This window comes from Carex rostrata, chromosome 24 (assembly GCF_964058835.1).
Source record: "Carex rostrata chromosome 24, lpCarRost1.2, whole genome shotgun sequence".
NCBI classification, from domain to species: Eukaryota; Viridiplantae; Streptophyta; class Magnoliopsida; order Poales; family Cyperaceae; genus Carex; species Carex rostrata.
Genome location: NC_135941.1, coordinates 4,710,900 through 4,731,405, shown reverse-complemented (window position 1 = coordinate 4,731,405; position 20,506 = coordinate 4,710,900). Strand labels below are relative to the sequence as shown.

The window sequence follows — 20,506 nt, the reverse complement described above, 5'->3', positions numbered from 1 at the left end:
ATTTAATTTATTTATATTTTAAATTTAATTAATTTATAATTTTAATTTCATTTATTTATAATTTAAATTTAATTTGTTTATAATTTAAATTTAGAAGTATTTAATTTGTAATTATTAAAATATGTAACTATTTAATTTTAAATTATTTAAATTCTGAATATTGTCATATTAATTGAAAAAAATAAAAAATGGTGCAGAATAATTTTAAAAGTTTTATTAATTCTAAAATAATTTTATTAATTCTGAAATAATTTTGATTAATTCTGAAATGATTTAGAATTGTTTTAGGAACTTTTTGCTTTTCGGATTCCTTACGGAGCTCTGACTTTCAGATCGATCAGTTTTCGATTGAGGTAATTTTATTTTATTTATGTTATTTTTAATTTAATTTAATTTATAATTAATTACTTCATTCCAAAATATTTTTTTATTTTTTATAATATTGTCCAGAAAATTTAGAATTGTTTACAACCTTCCAAAATGGTTTATAATAATTTAAAAAATTCCAATATAGTTTAGAATGTTGCCCTATTAATTTATGAAATTCCAAATAGTGTAGAATAATTATTGAAAATTGTCTAGAATATTTTTATTAATGGCAACACAATTTGTAATTACTTATATCCTATTATTTTTGAAATTGCCAGACCAATCGAAATTAAAAATGACAACTATTTGTGTGAAAATTTATATTGGAGGGGAAATCCAATACAATGATGATGGGGTCTATTACAGTACCCGAGCTAAATACTCATTACCACTAACTGTGAACCACAGTTTTGATTATCTTGTGAATGAGATTTATAAATTAATTGGGTACAATTCTAGCCATGCAAATCTAGAAATCCAGGCCAGGTTTAACATGTCCACCGATGGCCAACATGACTACCAATTAGTACTGGTAATGAACCAACAATCATTCGAAATGATTTTAGGAATTGTGTCGTCTTTTCCACAAAGGTTACCGGTTCTGGAGTTATATGTAGAATTGGAACCGAACTATACCAGTCATATACCTGAACCTCGATCCCGACCCAGTACCAGTTGGAATGCTGTGGATCCTGACCCAATACCAGTTAGATCCCGACCTAGCACTGGTCGGTACTCTGTGGATGGAACAATGAGACCCCGGCCCAGTATCGGTAGCAACTCTATGGATCACCCAGTTATAGCCCGACCCAATACCAGTCATAATCCTGTGGATCAAGACCCAATACCAGTTAGATCCCGACCTAGTACCGGTCGGCACTCTGTGGATATACCAACGAGATCTCGACCCAGTTCCAGTGTGGTCCGCAGACATGTACATGATTATTCGCATGTACCTGTGGATGCAATTGATTCTGATAGATTGGAGAGTGGAGATGAGATGCTCTCCGGTGAGTCATCGGAATCTGATGATGGTATCGGACAGCCCAACCAGTCACAACCACAGTCCCGTCAATCACAGTACCCGATAACTGGTCGGGAAAATATGACACATCCAGTTGACAGTTTCAATGACATATCCGGTTTTCGACCTGCAGATGTTGATTTTTTCGCCAGGTAAAAAAAAACATTCGATAATCCATTGGCTAAGGGTGTAGTTTATGAGTCAAAAACGGCTCTAAAGATAGCAATTAATGAGTTTCATCTTGAAAATAATTGTGAGTGCAAGGTTCTTAGAAGCGAACCTAGACGTTACGAGGTGGTGTGCAGAGATACTTTTTGTAAATTTAAGGTGTGCGCGAAGCAGAACCGTCTTTCAGAATCTTGGATTATTACCAAACAAGCACTTCCCCATACGTGCACAGTATCGGCAACACGTACTGATCATTGTCAGCTTACAGCAGAGATGGTTGCCCTTGCGATTGATAAGGCCATTAGAAAGGATGTATGCTCTTCTATAAATCATATTCGAGATATCGTCATGATGAAATATGATAAGGTAACCCCCAAGTACAACAAATTATGGAGAGGCCGTAAGCTTGCTATTGCAAATCTGTTTGGGAGTTGGGAGAATTCGTACAACTTGCTTATTCCACTATTGGAAGCCATCAAGAGAAACAATACAGGAACTAAGTATTGTGTGATGTCGACCCCGATTGAGAAAGAAACTGATAGGTTCTTCCACAGAGCGGCATGGGCATTTGGAGCGTGTATTGCAGCGATACCGTTCCTCAAACCAGTGATTAGTATCGATGCATGTTTCATGTCGGGACGGTACCAAGGTAGGCTGCTAATGGCATGTATGTACGATGCCGAAAACCAACTGCTTCCAGTAGCTTTTGCAATTGTGGAGAAAGAAAGCGCTGATAACTGGGGTTTTTTTATGAGATGGTTAAGGTTGAAAGTAATTGGAGATAATCGATTCTTTTGTGTCATATCGGATAGATATTTGGGAATTAAAGCTGGGTTCCAGGATCCAAATCTCGGATGGGATGAGACTACCGATCAATGTGTGCATCGGTATTGCTCTCAACATGTTGCCGAAAATCTGTACAAGCACGTGGGCCGTAAGAGAGAGGTTAACGATAGGTTCATAGCTGGAGTGAACAAATGCAAACCTAGAAGGTTGCAGGAGATGTTACAGGACTTTGAAATTGGTTGTCCGAAGGCTATCGACTACCTTAACAAGGTGGGTAAGAGGAACCCTAATGATGAAGACGAGCTTCCATGTCCAGAGAAGTTGTTTCAAGCAGAGGACGGGGGACACCGATGGGGGATAATGACAACAAATGGGTCAGAGTCACTGAACGCTGTGTTCAAAATTAGTCGTCGATTACCGGTTGCAGCAGGTATAACTGATGGAAATGGACAGAATGCGTGGTCGGAGACTCGGACACCAACCTCGTCGTGAGACAATTGATCGGAATACAGCAGGTATAACTGATGAATGAATTATAAGTACTTGTTTTTAACTAAATTCACAATTTAATACATGCTCCACACTACATGTAGAGGAGGCAGCGAGACAGGCGCAAGCAGCGGCAGAGCAACCAGCAAGAACAAGTACAACAGTTTGGCGCACCCTCGGACAACATTTCAGTCTGCGTTGTAGAAATTAACTTGTGTGTGTTTTTTTTATTTGTATGTGTTGAGAACTATTTTATTTTGTAATTTTTTAATGTTGCTGATTATGAAATTGTAGACGATCAAGATGGACAGTAACAATCGAGAAAGGACCGAGGAAAATAAAAACAAATGCCAATTCACTGGAAGACATAAAAAGGACTGTCCGAGATGTGTGCAGATAAAAGAATATTTTCGAGTTGAAATATCTGATGATGATTTCGTAGATAAAAAAGCCTGGCTAGCACGTCCTCTGGGAGAGATAAAAAAGTCTGGCTAGTTTAGCATTGTTATTAAGTACGTTATTAAGTACGTCATTTGTATGTGTTAAGAACTATTTTATTCTGTATGTGTTGCGAACTATTTTGTTCTGTATGTGTTGAGAACTATTTTGTTCTGTATGTGTTGAGAACTATTTTATTGTATGTGTTGGTAACTATTTTATTTGTATGTGTTGAATATTTTTGTACCATATAAGTTGTAATACATTTTTTTGTTAAGTTATAGGAAACGGTTTCGATGCAACACACATGACAAGATAATTTTCTACACCATTTAGGAATTTTCTAAATTATTCTACACCATTTTGGTATTTTCTAAATTATTGTACATCATTTTGGTATTTTCTAAATTAATCAGACAATATTCTAAACCATTAAAATGAACTAATTAATTATATTTTAAATTAAAATTAAAAAAATACAAATATAAAAACCTGAATCACAGATCCGATCGATCAGACAATCAAAGCTCCGAAAGGGACCCGAAAAGAAAAGAGATTCCTAAAAAAATTCTAAATTAATCGAACAATTTTCTACATTACTAAGGTAGTTTTCTACACCATTTGGTATTTTCTAAATTATTGTACATCATTTTGGTATTTTCTAAATTAATCAGACAATATTCTAAACCATGAAAATGAACTAATTAATTATATTTTAAATTAAAATTAAAAAAATACAAATATAAAAACCTGAATCGCAGATCCGATCGATCAGACAATCAAAGCTCCGAAAGGGACCCAAAAAGAAAAGAGATTCCTAAAAAAATTCTAAATTAATCGAACAATTTTCTACATTACTAAGGTAGTTTTCTACACCATTTGGTATTTTCTAAATTATTCTAGACTATTTGGATAGTTTCTAAATTATTCTAGACTATTTTGGTATTTTTTAAATTATTTTACACCATTTCGATAATTTCTAAACAATTCTAGACCATTTCGATATTTTCTAAATTATTCTACACCATATAGTATTTTCTAAATTATTCTACACCATTTTGGTATTTTCTAAATTATTGTACATCATTTTGGTATTTTCTAAATTAATCAGACAATATTCTAAACCATTAAAATGAACTAATTAATTATATTTTAAATTAAAATTAAAAAAATACAAATTTAAAAACCTGAATCGTAGATCCGATCGATCAGGCAATCAGAGCTTCGAAAGGGACCCGAAAAGAAAAGAGATTCCTAAAAAAAATTCTAAATTAATCGAACAATTTTCTATATTACTAAGGTAATTTTCTACACCATTTGGTATTTTCTAAATTATTCTAGACTATTTGAGTATTTTCTAAATTATTCTAGACTATTTTGGTATTTTTTAAATTATTCTACACCATTTCGGTAATTTCTAAACAATTCTAGACCATTTCGGTATTTTCTAAATTATTGTACACCATTTGGTATTTTCTAAATTATTCTACACTATTTTGGTATTTTCTAAATTATTCGGGACTATTTTTGGTATTTTTCTAAATTATTCGGGACCATTACGATATTTTCTAAATTATTCTACACTATTTAAATAAAATAAATTAAATAAATTAAAAATTACCTTAAATTTGAAGAGGAGGGGACGGGGACGGGGAGGTCTTATGTAGGGTATGGTATTTCCGGAAAAAAAATTTCCGGAAATTCCCTCTATTTTCGGAAAAAAAAATTCCGGACGCTGAAACCGGAAAAAAAATTTCGGGAATTAGAAGGCTGAGTCCGGAAATTTTTTTTTCCGGTTTTAGAGTCCATTTCCGGAAAGGGTAATTTTTGAAAAAATATGCTAAGTTGGGTATTTTTTTAAATTTAATATTAAATTTGGATATTAATAAAAAATTCGGTTTCTGTTTGGTACAAAGCATAGTCATGCTACCAATCTCTTCTTTATATTTGGTAAAAATTCAGGACAGTGGTTAAGTGAAGGGTGCTCAGATATAAATATTTTAGTTAATGACTAATCAATTATATAATCTTAACACAATTAAAGGGAAAATACAATATAGAATACTATATTCTAAATAAAATAGAAAAGTAACAAAATAACATGGTATATTATAATAATATCACATATTATTATATATAAAAAAAATTTTACAAAATACTTTACGTCGAGTCGATTTTGTTCTCTTTTTTTTCTCTAACAAAATCGAATCCGCACTTAATCAATCAAAATCAAAATTTGTAATTTTCAAGTCATGTTAGCCTATCGACCAAGTTAATCGGATAAAACCATATCTACCAACCACCAGAACCATTAAACTCTGTTTTTAAATTGTATTATTGAATTTTTGATGAGATTTTTTTATGGTGTATCAACTGGATTTATATATCTTCCGATAGGCCAAATACACTTGTGGCAATACTGCAAAGGTTTCATATCAGTTCTCAAATCAGAAAAAACCTAAGCTTAATATTATTCATATAATATATGTGTTAACACTATTTTCAGTTGTCTTCTCCTCAAAGCAATTTGTTTAATTTCTTAAATTTCATGCCATTACTTTCAATCTTATTTTGTCATGAATACTATCTATGTATTTCATAGTCTTGACAACCGGTAAGTTCGTACTCAAATCCTTAAGCATTGACCCCTATGCACCAACTATAATATACCAAGGATTAAAGCTATTTCACATCATATCGCTTAATTCCTTCAGGCGGGCTTCATTCATGGTTGGGGTCAATGTCATAACCTTGCTTTGTTTCCTATGTGCAACTTTTACTTGTGAGCATGATTTTTTTAAAGCCCAACAACAGCTGCAATTTTTGGTCTAGTTTATACCACTTTGAAGTCTCAAGTTTGATGTGCTCTTATTGTCTCATTCTCTCAATCAACTAAAGAAAAATTATAAAATATTTTGGCCAGTAAAGGTTTAGTGCATCTATTATCCAGCAACACAGACTAATACAAGCAAGGTTTATGCTTGGGATGGTTCTTTAAGAAAACAACAACGCATGTACCGCCACTATTTGCATATACCTTTTGGCACATATGTAGTTCCGTGCATGTGGAACACTAACATCTATTTACAGCATTATTACCAAGCAACGTTGCAAGACCTATCCTTTACAAGGAAAATTGGAATCAAATATTCAAACAATGAACAAAATTGCAAGCTCTTTTTATCCAGCTCAATTGGAAAAAAGACACCTTTGATCTATGCAATATGCATGCACAAATCAGTCTCCGTTCACATCAGACCTCCCAACTTCTGAAAAAGTTCAAAACAAAAGAACACAAAACATTTCTTAAAAGTAAGCACCATATATTGTTACAAAACAGTCTGTTTCATTCTTTCCAATTATAACAAATGATGAACACAAGCAGACCTCCCCCACATTACTTAAAAAGCTATTTATCTAGTACTAAAGTATAACGCTGAAAAAAGCACTAGGGCCTATAAGAAACACCAGAATGTGATCGCGTAGCATCCCCTAACACGGAACCAAATACACGTCTAGTATATTCATAACTTCCTTTGCTTGACTCCCTATTATTGTTTCCTAACCGGTCATATTCTGGAAGGAAAAAAATAAAACATAAAAACATAAACAGAGATGAAAGAAATGATGTATGAGAACAAATTACTTGGATAAACTCGTGTAAGATAAAATGTAATATAAAAATGTATTCAACCTCGAGAAGCAGCAGGAATTTGTACTTCAGGAGAAGATGATCCAGGTGTCACTAGAGGGGTGCTACCAACTGCAGCTTGTCTATCCTGACCCGACAACTTAAAAATGGAAAGCTCACATAAGTACATTTGTTGAATAAAAGAGTGTATACTCATAAATGATCAGCAAGAAATTCCTTGTCAACAACACAGCATTTTAAGATTGGGGTAAGGGAACAAGACGCATCTAGCTTAAATAAGCATCTCACTCCTAGTCCCAAATTAATGCAATATAACAAGCCAAGTGATTTTTGATATCCAGCTCTAAGATTAAACAAAAGCATTTTGAAGAGATTAGACTCCAAAAGCCTATTTTACTATTAATTCTCTATATAGTTGGTTAAGAGTTTGAGGGAATTCACCCTGAATTTAATTATATTTGTAAAACTTCATCACCATTCAAAATTAGAATATTTTTTACCTTCATGTTCGTTTTGCTCTCATATAAACACTATCTATTGATTATTTAACATGCTCTATGGTTATGGGTAGCTAGATTAACAAATTTTATATTTGATTGCAATGTTATTGTATAGATGATCTATGACTCGTAGATATCAGTGATTCCTTTCAAAAAATACTGATATACTAGAAAAAATTACAGGTACTGTGATGTCAGATAGAATATGTTTGCAAGGAGTTGTAGTTAAAACCTTTAAAAGGTCCATGCGCTTTTAGCATTGTATACAGTATATTATTGGGCAGGAAAAAAGGTTGAAATTTTCAATCTCAATCTCAATTAAAACTACTTTTGCCTGCCAGGAACTTCCAGTTGTTTAATTCTATTATGTTTGTTTTCGCTTTGAATTTGGTTGTTGTTGATGCCCAGTAGATTTATGTTCACTAGTTTCTTTTTGAATCTTTAGACAAATGAAGGGTAATATATAGCCAGTACTGCTTATTTATTCTTGCGGGCTTTGGATTTCAGCCCCACATCAAGGTGACAGGATTCGAACCTTGCTTTCAACCACTCGTAACTGTTGCAAATATAAAAAGCACGGAATGTTGTTGACAAGGTAAAACTTGGGTACAGTGATAGATAAAACAAAAAAAGCAAAATAATTACAAAAAAAGGGACAAACCGCGAATCTGGCAGGTCGATTGTAGAGACGAACAAGCCCACTAAAAAGGCGGATTGCATAGTCTGCAATTTCAGGCGATTCATACTCAGCAAAAGCATAACCCTTATGCTTGTTGGTTTCCTTATCACGAGGCATATGCAGATCTACTAATCTACCAGCTTGTATCATAATTTCATACAATACCTTCTCAGACACTCTCTCATCCAAATTTCCTATTAGAAAGGAGATAATGTATGTAATGTATGTTAAATTACAAAGGGCACATAAAGAGGAAAAAGGGAACCTTTGCAGAATAAATATGCACATACACATAAAAACTAATAAAAAAATGTGCACAGTATAGGGTACAACTGTCATTAACTGTTTACTTCACACCTTGGCATTTTAGAGAATTAGATTAAAAATAAATAAAACGATTTCTTGCAACCAAAAAAAAAAAAAATTTCTTTAGTTCTTTCTGGTACATATCCCAAAAAAGGATAATATGACAATGCCGAACAAAGATAAAACTAAAAACTAATATACAAAAGAGTCATGATATGATAGTAACAAGCAAATAAATCACTAAAACCAACCAAATTAGGAGAGTATTCGAAGCAAAAGAGAAATTGAACAAACAGAAATTAAAAGGATTTCAGATAATCAGATTGAAAACTACATAGCTAATAGAGCTATACCATCGGAGTTAATTTCAGATGGTTAATGTGCTTTATTTATACCTTTTATCAAGCTATCCAAATCTCTGGTAAAAAAAATAAACCTCCAACAAAACTTGGGCTAAGAGAGAATTACAAAAAGAAAAAACATGAATTAAAACAGATTAAAAAAAGGAGGTGAGAGCATCAGATTGAAAACTAGAACAGCCAATTAGCTATTCTATCGTTCAGAAGATAAGCGCTTGGTTTTGTTCTCTTCATATCTCCCAGATCCTTTGATAACTTACTTCTACTAGATCCTTGCGAAATCTTTGTAAAAAAAAATCTTTTTATATGTCAAATCCAATAGATTCAAGTATGTGATGATAAATTAACTATAAATGAAACACAATCAGAAGATAAAATGACGAAAAATCAAACAATTAGTGAAAATTTTGAAGATGTGATGCAAAGTGTTGTATCACAAGAACATCAATCAATTAAATCACTTGAAATGTGATTGCTTCACATTTTACTAATTCATTCTTTCTGAAATTGATTATGATTCTATATCCAAGAAAACAAAATCCATAGAAGGATACAACAGTTATTTTATTTTCTCAAAACTCGTATTACTGTTGTTTGAGTTTGTTCTCATGTCAGACTTTCTCTGTCCACCCATCCCAGTCAATATACCAGCAATTTGTTAAATTTTTTGGTTACCTTTGGTTGCAAATTTGAGTAACATACTACCAGTTGCTTTGCAAAGAGATTTTGATTCCCATTGGTTTCAATATTACTAGTCCCTAATTACACAATTTCGCTTGATGCTAGATTTATTTTCAGCTATAGATAGCATCACCTACAAGTGACTAAATTCGGGTTGACCTAGGGTTTCCATTAGGAGAAACTAAAACCGATTACGAAAGCCTAAAATGTGTAATACGATCGAGCTACCAAGGACAGAAAGAACTACGAAAACATACTGAGGTCACGATTGAAAGCCGCTATCGCAAGCAGTAGAAAGAGTAAATGGAGCTGGATTCAAATAGAAACGAATTATAGAAAAGGAGAGATATTAACCTATGTAAACCGTCGAAGGTGTACTTCGCGACATGAGCGTCGCCGCAACTCTCAAGCGATCTCCAAGAAGTGGGGAAAGAGATGGATGAAAAGCAGTGACCCAGGAATCCAGATCCAGTGAGCCACTGAGGATTTAATTTCACTGTAGCACTCCTTGTTGAGGCCGATACGTGCCGTGTCAGCTCACAGCTCGGGATACGTCCGATCAGAGAGACATATATGTAGGGATATTGGTCGTTGGATCGGCGAGTCAAACGCCAGTCAAACCTTCTACCGGTGAAATCATATCCATACAGTGATAGGAATCAAGACCGGAGAATAATGAAGTTGCGGATAGATAAGGAAATTAGTTATGGCGTAATCAATTATGTTACATAATGTTACCTCATTTTACGTCATGTTATGTGAGTTACGTGATGTGACTCGCGTGTTACGTGACGTAACTGCATTTAAACGAAAATTATATATCACGTCATGTCATGTAAATCAGTTACGTCACGGTATAAAACATAGAGTATTTAACTTTTTTAATACATATAGAATGTCCAGATTTCTCTTTAATTGTAGGTTCAGAGATACTAATACTTATGTAGTACTAATTTTTATTTTTTCTATTTTAATCTCATAAATATTTGTAATTTGAATTTTTAAAGAAATATCATATATCCAATTGTATTTCCTAAAAGGAAATTTATAAAATTATTACTTATTTTAGAATTTTTCAAATTTTTTATATTTTTTTCTGTATTTTCAACAATTTAAATTAAAATATAAAAAATAATTGACGTGACTAATCTGCGTCACGGTATATATAGTCACAGCGTAATTTTACGTGACATGACTATTCACGTGACGTGACCGTCCACCACCATCGTGACTATACGTGACATGACTATTCATGTGACGTGACCGTCCGCCACCATTTTGATCATGTCATGTCACGTGAGCAAATCAAAGTATGTTTGTCACATCACATCACATCACGACGTATCACGTATTTTCTTCTCTAGTTCCAAATGAACTCGTATCGTCTGTATTAACTCAAAAATCGAGTTACTACAAATGAAACCGGACCGTCCAATTCATGTCAGCATGAATATTAAAAAGATCTCGTGCAATCTATCTCAGAACGGATTGGTTCCTCATTAAATTATCAAGATGTATTAACTCAAATTTTGAGTTAATGCCGAGGATACATGTTCCTCCTTAGGGTGGCAAAAATGCTCGTAGCTTGTGGTTCGATCATAATTCGTATCTGATTCACTCGCTTGTTACTGGATCAAGCTGTTAACGAGTCAGGTCGTGACTAGCTCAGTCCATAATTAACGAGTTCAAGCTGAGATCTAGCTTTCTTGTCAGCTCGACTAGGCATCAATTTGTGAATTTGTATGAATTTGTGTGTATTTTATATTATCCAGCTCGGTCCAAAAAAATTTAAATAATTTATTTTTTTCTTAAAACAAGATCTAAATAGATCCAACAAGCTAGCTCGTCAGCTCGCGAGCTAATTGAGTCTAGCTCATGACAATTTCGAGCTGTAATTTTCAGCTCGAACCCCTAAGCTAGTTGGTTGCCACCCCTATTCCTCCTAGAGGGGCCCAGTTTGGGTCTGGATACTTTAAAGTAACTCAAATTTTGAGTTCGGATCCGGACGATTATAATTCAAACTAATTAGATATGAAGTGGAATGCAGTCTCTTTATTATTTGTGTTAGAGCAGATTGAATGGTTTGGATTCAAACTCAAAAATTGAGTTACTTTATGAGATCCGAATTTGTTACGTTTTGTGTTCTTGTCTTCCTGACTTCTTTTAAACCGGTATAACATTTATTTATTTTGAGTAAAGAGAACAACATTTATTAGGCTTAGTTTTCTATTATTTTTATTTTTTTTTTTCTTACAACTTAAACAGATATTTATCAAATAACTCGTATATTTTCCTATAATTTATTAGCTTTCGTCTTTATCACATTCTAAATTTCCATATTTTTAAGGTTTCCAGTGGAGAATAGGCTCGAATCCAAACAAACAACTCATCACAAATTCAAAATTGCTAAAGTTTAAAGCAAGCAATTGGATCATAATTTAGTATGACTTTATGAGATTTCTAGCTTGTCTCAATGAAACATGATGGATGTTCTTCTTTAATAAATTCTAAGCATGATGAATGTTTTTAGCACTTATTGTTTGGTACTACTTTGGTAGCGGGCATTATAGCTATCGTGCTATTCTACCTTTATTATTAATTGACATTTAAATGGAATAGGTGCTTTGTGAGGTCGAAAAAGATCGATTTTAGTAATGCCGACTTACATTATTTTTTAATAGAAAATTGAAATAGGTGCTTTGTGAGGTACGCTTTGCTATTAAAAAAAAAAACCTTGATTCTTTATCTTTTGCATAGATAAATTAAAAGGCATAATATTATCTCAATCAAATTAAGAATGCGTCCGCTATTTTATTTTGGGATAAACCAAATATATCATTGATATATTTTTTTTTTGTTTCCTACGTTCAATAAGCAGAAACATATAATTTTTCTTTTCAGTTTTCAATAAAATTTGTCCTAATTTAAAAAAAAAAAAGATACTAAACAATGAATGTGGATTTCATTTTGCAAGTTCAAACAATATCATAGAAAGAACAAAATGGCTCCAAATACAATGTTCACAAACTAAAGCTAAACAATTTTTTAATGTTTCCTGATTTTTCAAGAGATCCACTTTTGAAAATTGTTGAGTATTATTGAAGATTTTTTTTTATATCTTAATAGTAACATGCACTTGCACATTTTTTTTGTACTTAAGAATTTTATTATGCACTGTGTATTTTGCTGAGATTTGTTATTCTCAAATCGAGGTGTACGAACCACTGTTCAGAGATGAGCGATGCGCTGATCACCTTCCTCCCCGTTCCTTCCCCTTCCTCTCCACACATTGTTTCTGAAGCACAACCTAAAGCCTAAGTATCTCTTTTCCTTAGACTTAAAACAAATACAATATTTTATACAGATCTAGATATTTATTTCTTAAGGAGAAAGGCAAATTTAATTTAAAAATTAAAACAAATACAATATTTAATGTAAACAAATAATGCTGAACTAACATCCCTTTTTTGAAAAAAATAATAATAATAAAATTGCAACATTTAAGAGACATTCACTCTCTTACAATGAACACCTCCAATTTAGATGGACATAATTAAAACCAAATTAAAGTTTAAAACAACTTCCAGGGAATAAAACAGAAGGAATTAACCAAAATGTTACACTCAAAGAAAGAGAAAGGGAAGAATTTGAAATTTTGAATCGACCTTCGTACGAGGCTTACGTGGCGGACGGTGAGTGGGGCCCTGTACTGATGTTACGTTACCGTTGGCGTTTCTCCAGCCAAGAAATGCCAGCTAAGAGGGTACAGTCGACATGGTTTGATCACCTAAAATACCTCAAAATTTGTGTTTGGATCCGTACTATCCGATTAGAATCTGAATCAATTTGATCCAGTGTTTTAGAATGCGGCTGCATGGACCGTATATGCGGCCGCATATGTTTATGCAGTGGTCTTTCATATAGAGAATCTCACGCAGTCAAGTTCATACAATTTTGAATATATGGACACATGTACATTCCATGCAAACTTAAAAAACGTCTAAAAATTATTATGCTGTGGAGGGAATTAGAATATGTAACATTTATAATATGATAAAGAGCACAAATTACTAGACTAAACAAGTCTTTAGATATAAATTAGTTTTATTTTATGTATATTTCTTTTAATAAAGTACAGTAAAATTGTATATGTACTTCTGCATACAAATACTGCATATGCGGTATGCAGTGGCATTCCGCATGTATGAACAAAACTGTATTTTAAAACACTGATCCAATCTAAGTTGGAATCGGCGGTCCTCTTTAATATTCGTACGGATTATTATGATCAGACAGTGTGATTATAAACTTAAACTTTGTGTTACTTTAGGGGATGCGAATCCATAACAACACGCGTCTGGGGACAATTTGGGTTTGATTGCCTTAATTTAAGTTTAGATTTGCAATCATCGCTGTCCCACATGGCCACACGGAGAGATTGAGAGATCTCCACGTCATTGCCGACATCCTCAGCCGTTGATTTGGCCTTAAGAAATTTTAAGCCGTTGAAAGTTCAAATGAGTGAATGACTGCTCGTTCCCACTTAAGCCAACTCAGCATTCTAACATTATGGTGTTTGTATTTATTCACGACCGTATATTCAATTCAATGGGCCACAAATCACAACAACATTCTCCCACTTTTAAGCATTTAATGGACGCGGAAAAGTCAATTAACTGCCGATTCTAATTTTTTTTCAGTGAATCTTATGTGTATTTCTTTTTGGAAGAGGGTTCAAATGTCTCCATTGAAATCATCAGTATTTTAAAATGCAGTTGTATAGATCTAATATGCAGATGCAGTGGTCTTTCACATATAAAATCTTATATAGTTAAATTTATGTAGTTTTGAATATATGATCACATAAACAGTTCATGCGGACTTAAAAAAAACCTAAAAATTATTTTGCGGTGAAAGATATTATAATTTATAACCTTTATAATATTGTAAAGAGTATAAACCACTAGAGTACTAAGCTAAACAAGTCCTTAGATAAAAATTAGTTTTATTTTATCTATATTTATTTAACAAAGTATAGTAAAACCACATATGTATTTCCGCATACAAATTCACATATGCAACCGTTGCCGCATATGCGGTATGTAGTGGTCTTCCACATGCATAACCAAAACCGCATTTTAAAGCACTGAAAATAAGACAACAAATTTGTAAAGTTGATAGCTAATACCTAACAATTTTCATACGCTAGATGTATTTGTATTTTTTTTTTTTAACGATAAGGCAGAAGCTCCTATATTAATTAATATAAATTACAAACTCGAGTATGATTGGGACATTTCTTTTAATAAAGTCTTCAAATAATATGCATTTGCAATTTTTTAAATAATTATGTACAGCGTTGGCTATGTTTTGGGTACTAAATTTGGATTCGTCCCTCCACAATTTTTTTTTTTTTGTCTTCATCCAACATTAGATAAATCTCAATTCATCTTAAATCAGTTCCACGCCATAACATGAATATAAGTTTATTAAATCAAATACCTCAAATGTAAAGTGTAGTCTGTCACAGATTTCTCAAAATTATTTGGAATAAAGTAATCGATTTATTAATTATGTAAAGACATGTTTACTTGGAAATCATCAAATGAGTATTTTATTTGTATTGACAAATCAATTAAAAGTTTTGTATAAATTTTTGTATAATGAGTATTTAATATGTTTTGACAAATCAATTAGAAGTTTTGTATAATGAGTATTTAATTTGTTTTGACAAATCAATTAGAAGTTTTGTATAATGTTGAATTTGAAATAATCTAAAACATTTTTTAAGGAAAGAAATAATCTAAAACATTTGGAACACAAATAAAATTTCCTGATTTGAGATGAGCAGAGCAAAGGTAAACTCCTAATGAAACCAAATCAAATTATTGTACAACCAGATTCATTCTTAGTTCCCATGATATTTCCATCCATCCCCCATTAGCCTTCTCAAATCTCGGGTAATGACTTTAACAGAGCAGTTTTAGCTTCATGCAGCGCACGAACCATATGAAAATCTGTTTTGATTCTATAGAATATGCGCTGTATAAAGCCAAATCTACTCTGTTAAAATCTTGACCCCAAATCTCGGAGGCGTTAAGGAAATCTCAAGCATTTAATAAACGGTTAAACTCCCATTGCTGAATTATTTTTAGAAACCATAAATAAAAAATAAATTTTACCAAACCAATTTGATTGCTTTATTTTTTACAAATCATAAGAACCAAGATGTCATTTCGGTCCTTTTTTTTTTTGACCGAGTTGTCATTTCAGTCCCATGCGTTTTCACAGATTTTAAGAAAAAAATACGTTGAAAAATTGTGAAAATACCTGAAATCGAATTGTCATTTTAGTCCAAAAAAATATATATATTCTGAACCGAATGACATTTTGTTTCTTATAATTTTTATAAAAAAAAATTAATCATGTTAATTTCATAAAAATCTTTTTTTTTTTCTAATTATGGTTTACAAAAAAAATTCCCATTGCTTCCGTGAAAAGAAAAATTCACATATTTACCCCTACTCTTTTTAAAATCACAATTATTAATTGCTCCGTTCATCTGCCCCAAGTCCCAACGTCACTCTTGCCTCTTCCGATTCTCCAATAAAAACGCTTCTCTCTCTCTCTCACTCTCTCGGTCTCTCCTTTCTTTAATAAAACGCCTGTCTGACCATCGGGCCCCTCAAACCCGGCGAACAAACCCATTATCTATCTTTCTTTCTCCTTCTCTTTCAATTCACGAAACATACTTCACGCGATCCCAAATACCTCTTCTGGTCATCAATCAATCGCCTCTACCTGCGCCTTTGCCTTTAAAGAATCGGTAAAAGATCTAATCTGAAGAATCAGTTTGTCCCAACTCCATAAACGAACAGTCGGATCGTGGCTGCCGATAGATTTTCCAAACCATGGTAGAAACAATGAATTATATCTTGTCGCGCTCTCGCTCCGTCTTTGTTGCCAGATGCTGGTTTTCAAGATCTTTTGCATTTTAATTTAGCACTGTGGAAGAGGACATCAATTTATAGGTAAAATTTACTCTCCTCTTTCTCGCTGAGGTTTTTTCTTGCAAGCTAAGTCACAAAAGTACAAATTTCATTCTTTTTTAAAATTTTAGGTGAACATTTTTTTTATTTTACAGAGGTAGAACCAAGGAGTAATGCAGTTTAATACTATTTTCTGATTAGCTTGAACAAATTGTAAGGAACTCAATTCAATTCAATCTTGATTCGAATGGAGAGTTCTTGTATTGCATTTCTTGCAGTTAATGGTTACATCTTCTGATTTGAATAATGCAGATGTGAAAGAAATACTATTGATGCGCAATGCAGAGGTCTCGCAGAGCTCTTCTCCAAAGAAGAGCCGTTGCCTTAGAGAAAACCAGCACTGTCGAGAAACAAAAGCTTTACAAAGTCTCTCTTTCTGTAGTCCTTCTTTTATGGGTTCTCATTTTTATGCTCAATTCTCTCATCAGCCATGGTAATGGGTATAGAGGTAATTTTCCTTTTCTCTATTATTTTTATTGTGTGTGGACTATGTCATTAAGGCAATGGATTTTCTTTTTCTCATTTGAAGTTAGTTGCATCCATGAAAGCTAGTATCATACCTGTTTTTTATTATGAGTTGAACCTTGCTAATCTCTTAGTTAAAAAATAATATTGGAGTTTCTTATCCATACCTCCAAGTTCCTCTTTTTTTTTTGTTTCTTGTAATTTTGGTACATGGTCAATGTCATCAAACCATAATCATTTATTATTTTATTGGTGGTTGGTATCAGCATGAAAGCATTACATAACTTTGATTTTGTCATACAATGGTTAATTACTCAAGTCTTCTTATCTAAATAATAATATCTGAGCACAATGAACTTGTTTGTACGGTTTATATGTATTCAAACAATATCTATTGGTTCTACGTAATTGAAGACTTTTGACGAGTAGAACTAGGGTGTTCTTAAGCTCACCAAAGTGTTTGGTGAACTTAACTCCAAAACCCATCAAATCGGTTTCAAATGATGAATCCGAACCGTTGGAACCCGCCTATCTTACGTGTGATGCGTCTACATGTGAAATTTTTAAACATTCAAATTAGTTTAGTATAAAGTCAAGCGGTCAAAATACGTTCAAAAAATGAATGCACTAAAATTAATTTATTAACCTTCTAATTTTGGCCGATTGACTTTATACTAAACTAATTTGAATGTTTAAAAATTTCACATGTAGACGCATCACACGTAAGATAGGCGGATTTCAATGTTCGGATTCATCATTTGAAACCAATTTGATAGATTTTGGAGTTAAGCTCACCAAACACTTTGGTGAGCTTAAGAACACCCTAGTTCTACTCGACTTTTGACTAAGTAGGTTTTTATCTTTCAATAACAACTGACTATTGTTTGGTTTTGTACTTGCATATATATATTTAGTATTGTCAGATTGATTTGTTTACCATCCTTACCTCGAATGTATTTTGAAACCAATTATTTTTTCCTAGTTCAATGTTTATGTTTTAGTTCTAATTTTGTGTATATCTGTCTATATATTAATAATTGCAGTATAGTCAGTTAACTTATCAATGTGGACTGAAATATTAAAATATCTAACTTTATAGATGAACTGCACGATGCTGTTCCTCAATCCATCTCGCCCAAAGAAGAGAAATTAAATGTATTTGACTCTACTCCAAACAACAACTACGAAAATACCCGTACTCAGGGTGAGAACTACGAAAATAATCCTGCTATCCCTGAGAGTGAGGTTTACCAAAATGCACTCCTCTCTGAGGGTGAAAATGAGAAAAACACCCCTTCTCCTAAACCTATTCTACCGAAAAATGAAGGGCTAGCTAGTGAGCCTGGAACTATACCAGATAAAGAAAACAAAGAAACCGAGGAAGAGCAAGAAACAAAGGATGAAGAGCAAGAAACAAAGGAGAAAGCGATAGAAGCAAAAGTGGAAGAAGAGAGAGAAATGAAGGAAGAACAGAACGTGGAAAAGGTGGAAGACAAAGAAACAAAGGAGGAAGAAAGAGAAATGAATGGTCAGAGAACTGAGAGAATCTCTCGAATCACCCCTCTCCCGTTAGATGAGTTCAAAAGCAAGGCAATAATTAACTCCAAGGGCAAAACCAATCCTAGCCAGATTGGTACAGAACGTACAGTGATACGCCGTGTAGAACCTGGTGGTAAGGAGTATAACTACGCCTCTCAATCCAAAGGAGCAAAGCTTTTAGCATTCAACAAAGAAGCGAAAGGTGCTTCAAACATATTGGATAAAGATAAAGATAAGTATCTCCGTAACCCATGTTCAGTCGAGGGCAAATTTGTCATTATAGAATTGTCTGAAGAAACCTTAGTGGATATGATTGTAATCGCGAATTTTGAGCATTATTCGTCGAATTTGAGACAGTTTGAGGTTTTTTGCAGCTTGGTGTACCCAACGGAAAAATGGGACTATATAGGTGAATTTCTTGCCCAAAATTCAAAGCACGAACAGAGATTCAATCTACCAGAACCAAGGTGGGTCCGTTATTTGAAATTTAATCTTTTGAGCCATTACGGATCTGAATTTTACTGTACACTGAGTTCGATTGAGGTTTACGGGGTGGATGCTGTTGAGAGAATGTTAGAGAATTTAATCTCTGATGAGAAAATCAAAACTTTGGAAAATAACGAGGAAGTAAATGAAACTGTACCTGTACCGCCAAAAGAAAATGTTGAAAGGGATGAACCGAGACAAGGGATTAACAACTTTGAAGATTTAGAAAAAGACCGTGATAATGAAATAAAAAAACAATCTGTACCGGATCCAACAGGGAAACCCTTACCCGACCCGGTAGTAAAACCGGTGCCTGACCCAGTAACAGACATAAAGGCTCTTCAGGTGGGAAGAATACCAGGAGATACGGTACTAAAGGTTTTAATGCAGAAAGTTCAGAAGCTAGATTTAAACTTTTCAGTTTTGGAGAGATATCTAGAGGAATTGAACAGTCGGTATGGACAGATTTTCAAAGATTTTGATGGTGACATGGCAAACTTCGATTTGCTATTGAATTTATTGAAGGCGGAGATTAAGGGTCTCCAAGTGAGCAAAGAAACTCTTGTAAGTTATATCATTCTTTTGATTAACTTCTGAAGTGGTGTTTTTTATAAATGTGCATGTTGATTGTTTAATTTGGATAAACCTGATCAGAAAAAAGAGTCTGATGTTTTGAAAATTTCCTTTTGTCATACTTTATAATTTGTTCATGTCTTACTGATTTGTTCATGTGTAGGTGAATGAACTTGGAGATATAACGGACTGGAAATTTATTGTTTCCAAACAAATGGAGAAGTATCTCAGAGACAGTGATATACTCAGGTTGGACTTAATTTAAATATCTCCCTTGAAATTTTTTATTGCAGAATGTACCCTCTAACATGTTGTAAATACTAAATACTGACAACACTTTTATCTCTTCCAGATCAGAGGTTGAGAAGGTGAAAGAAAGGCAGTTAGAAATGGAGAATAAGGGGCTAGCTGCCATATTTGTCTGTTTTATATTTTGGTCCTTAGCAATTTCAAAATTACTTTCCGGCATTATAGCGCGGGTATGTAAATTCACAGTAACTGATGACAAAGAATTTTGTAGATCAACCTCATGGTTTGTTGTGCTACTTAGCAGTAGCATTGTAGCTTTCATATTGCTTATATGATTAATTCTACCTGTAGATGATAGTTTTGGTTTTTTTTTTTTTTTTTTTTTTTTTTTAAATATCCTTCTTGTTGCGGCGATCTGTTATATAATGAGAATATTTTGTTCGGTTCTCCATTTTTGTCAATATTTAGCTTCTTCTTCAGTCCTTTGGTTGATTACTTGATTTGAAAAAGCTCTAGCTCAAACAATATTTCTTTTAAAAAATAAACATTTGCAAATAGTACGGTAGCTTTATGGTTATCACATTCATGGTCATAAATTGAAAGATGCTTTCCATGGTGAGATTGACAAAAGCACTTTAAAAAATGTATTCCGTCATTTTTAATTTTTAATTTTTCTTGGGCACAAGCATAAACA

At 33.2% G+C, this 20,506-nt stretch overlaps 2 protein-coding genes across 2 annotated transcripts; one reads left to right on the top strand and one right to left on the bottom strand.

Moving 5' to 3' along the window:
• Window positions 1–6,561: 6,561 nt before the first annotated feature.
• Window positions 6,562–10,011, bottom strand: LOC144575789 (RNA-binding (RRM/RBD/RNP motifs) family protein). Its single transcript, XM_078326036.1, has 4 exons — window positions 9,806–10,011; window positions 8,088–8,299; window positions 6,969–7,065; window positions 6,562–6,850 (listed from the first exon to the last, which is right to left on the bottom strand). Exons 1-4 carry the CDS (start codon window positions 9,837–9,839, stop codon window positions 6,723–6,725), a joined length of 471 nt encoding a protein of 156 aa, XP_078182162.1. The 5' UTR covers window positions 9,840–10,011; the 3' UTR covers window positions 6,562–6,722.
• A 5,937-nt stretch (window positions 10,012–15,948) lies between these two features.
• On the top strand, window positions 15,949–20,261 carry LOC144575562 (Galactose-binding protein). The gene is made up of 5 exons (XM_078325754.1): window positions 15,949–16,482; window positions 16,753–16,948; window positions 18,065–19,554; window positions 19,727–19,812; window positions 19,916–20,261. The coding sequence occupies exons 2-5, from the start codon at window positions 16,780–16,782 to the stop codon at window positions 20,145–20,147; spliced, it is 1,977 nt and encodes a 658-aa protein (XP_078181880.1). The 5' UTR covers window positions 15,949–16,482; window positions 16,753–16,779; the 3' UTR covers window positions 20,148–20,261.
• Window positions 20,262–20,506: the final 245 nt, after the last annotated feature.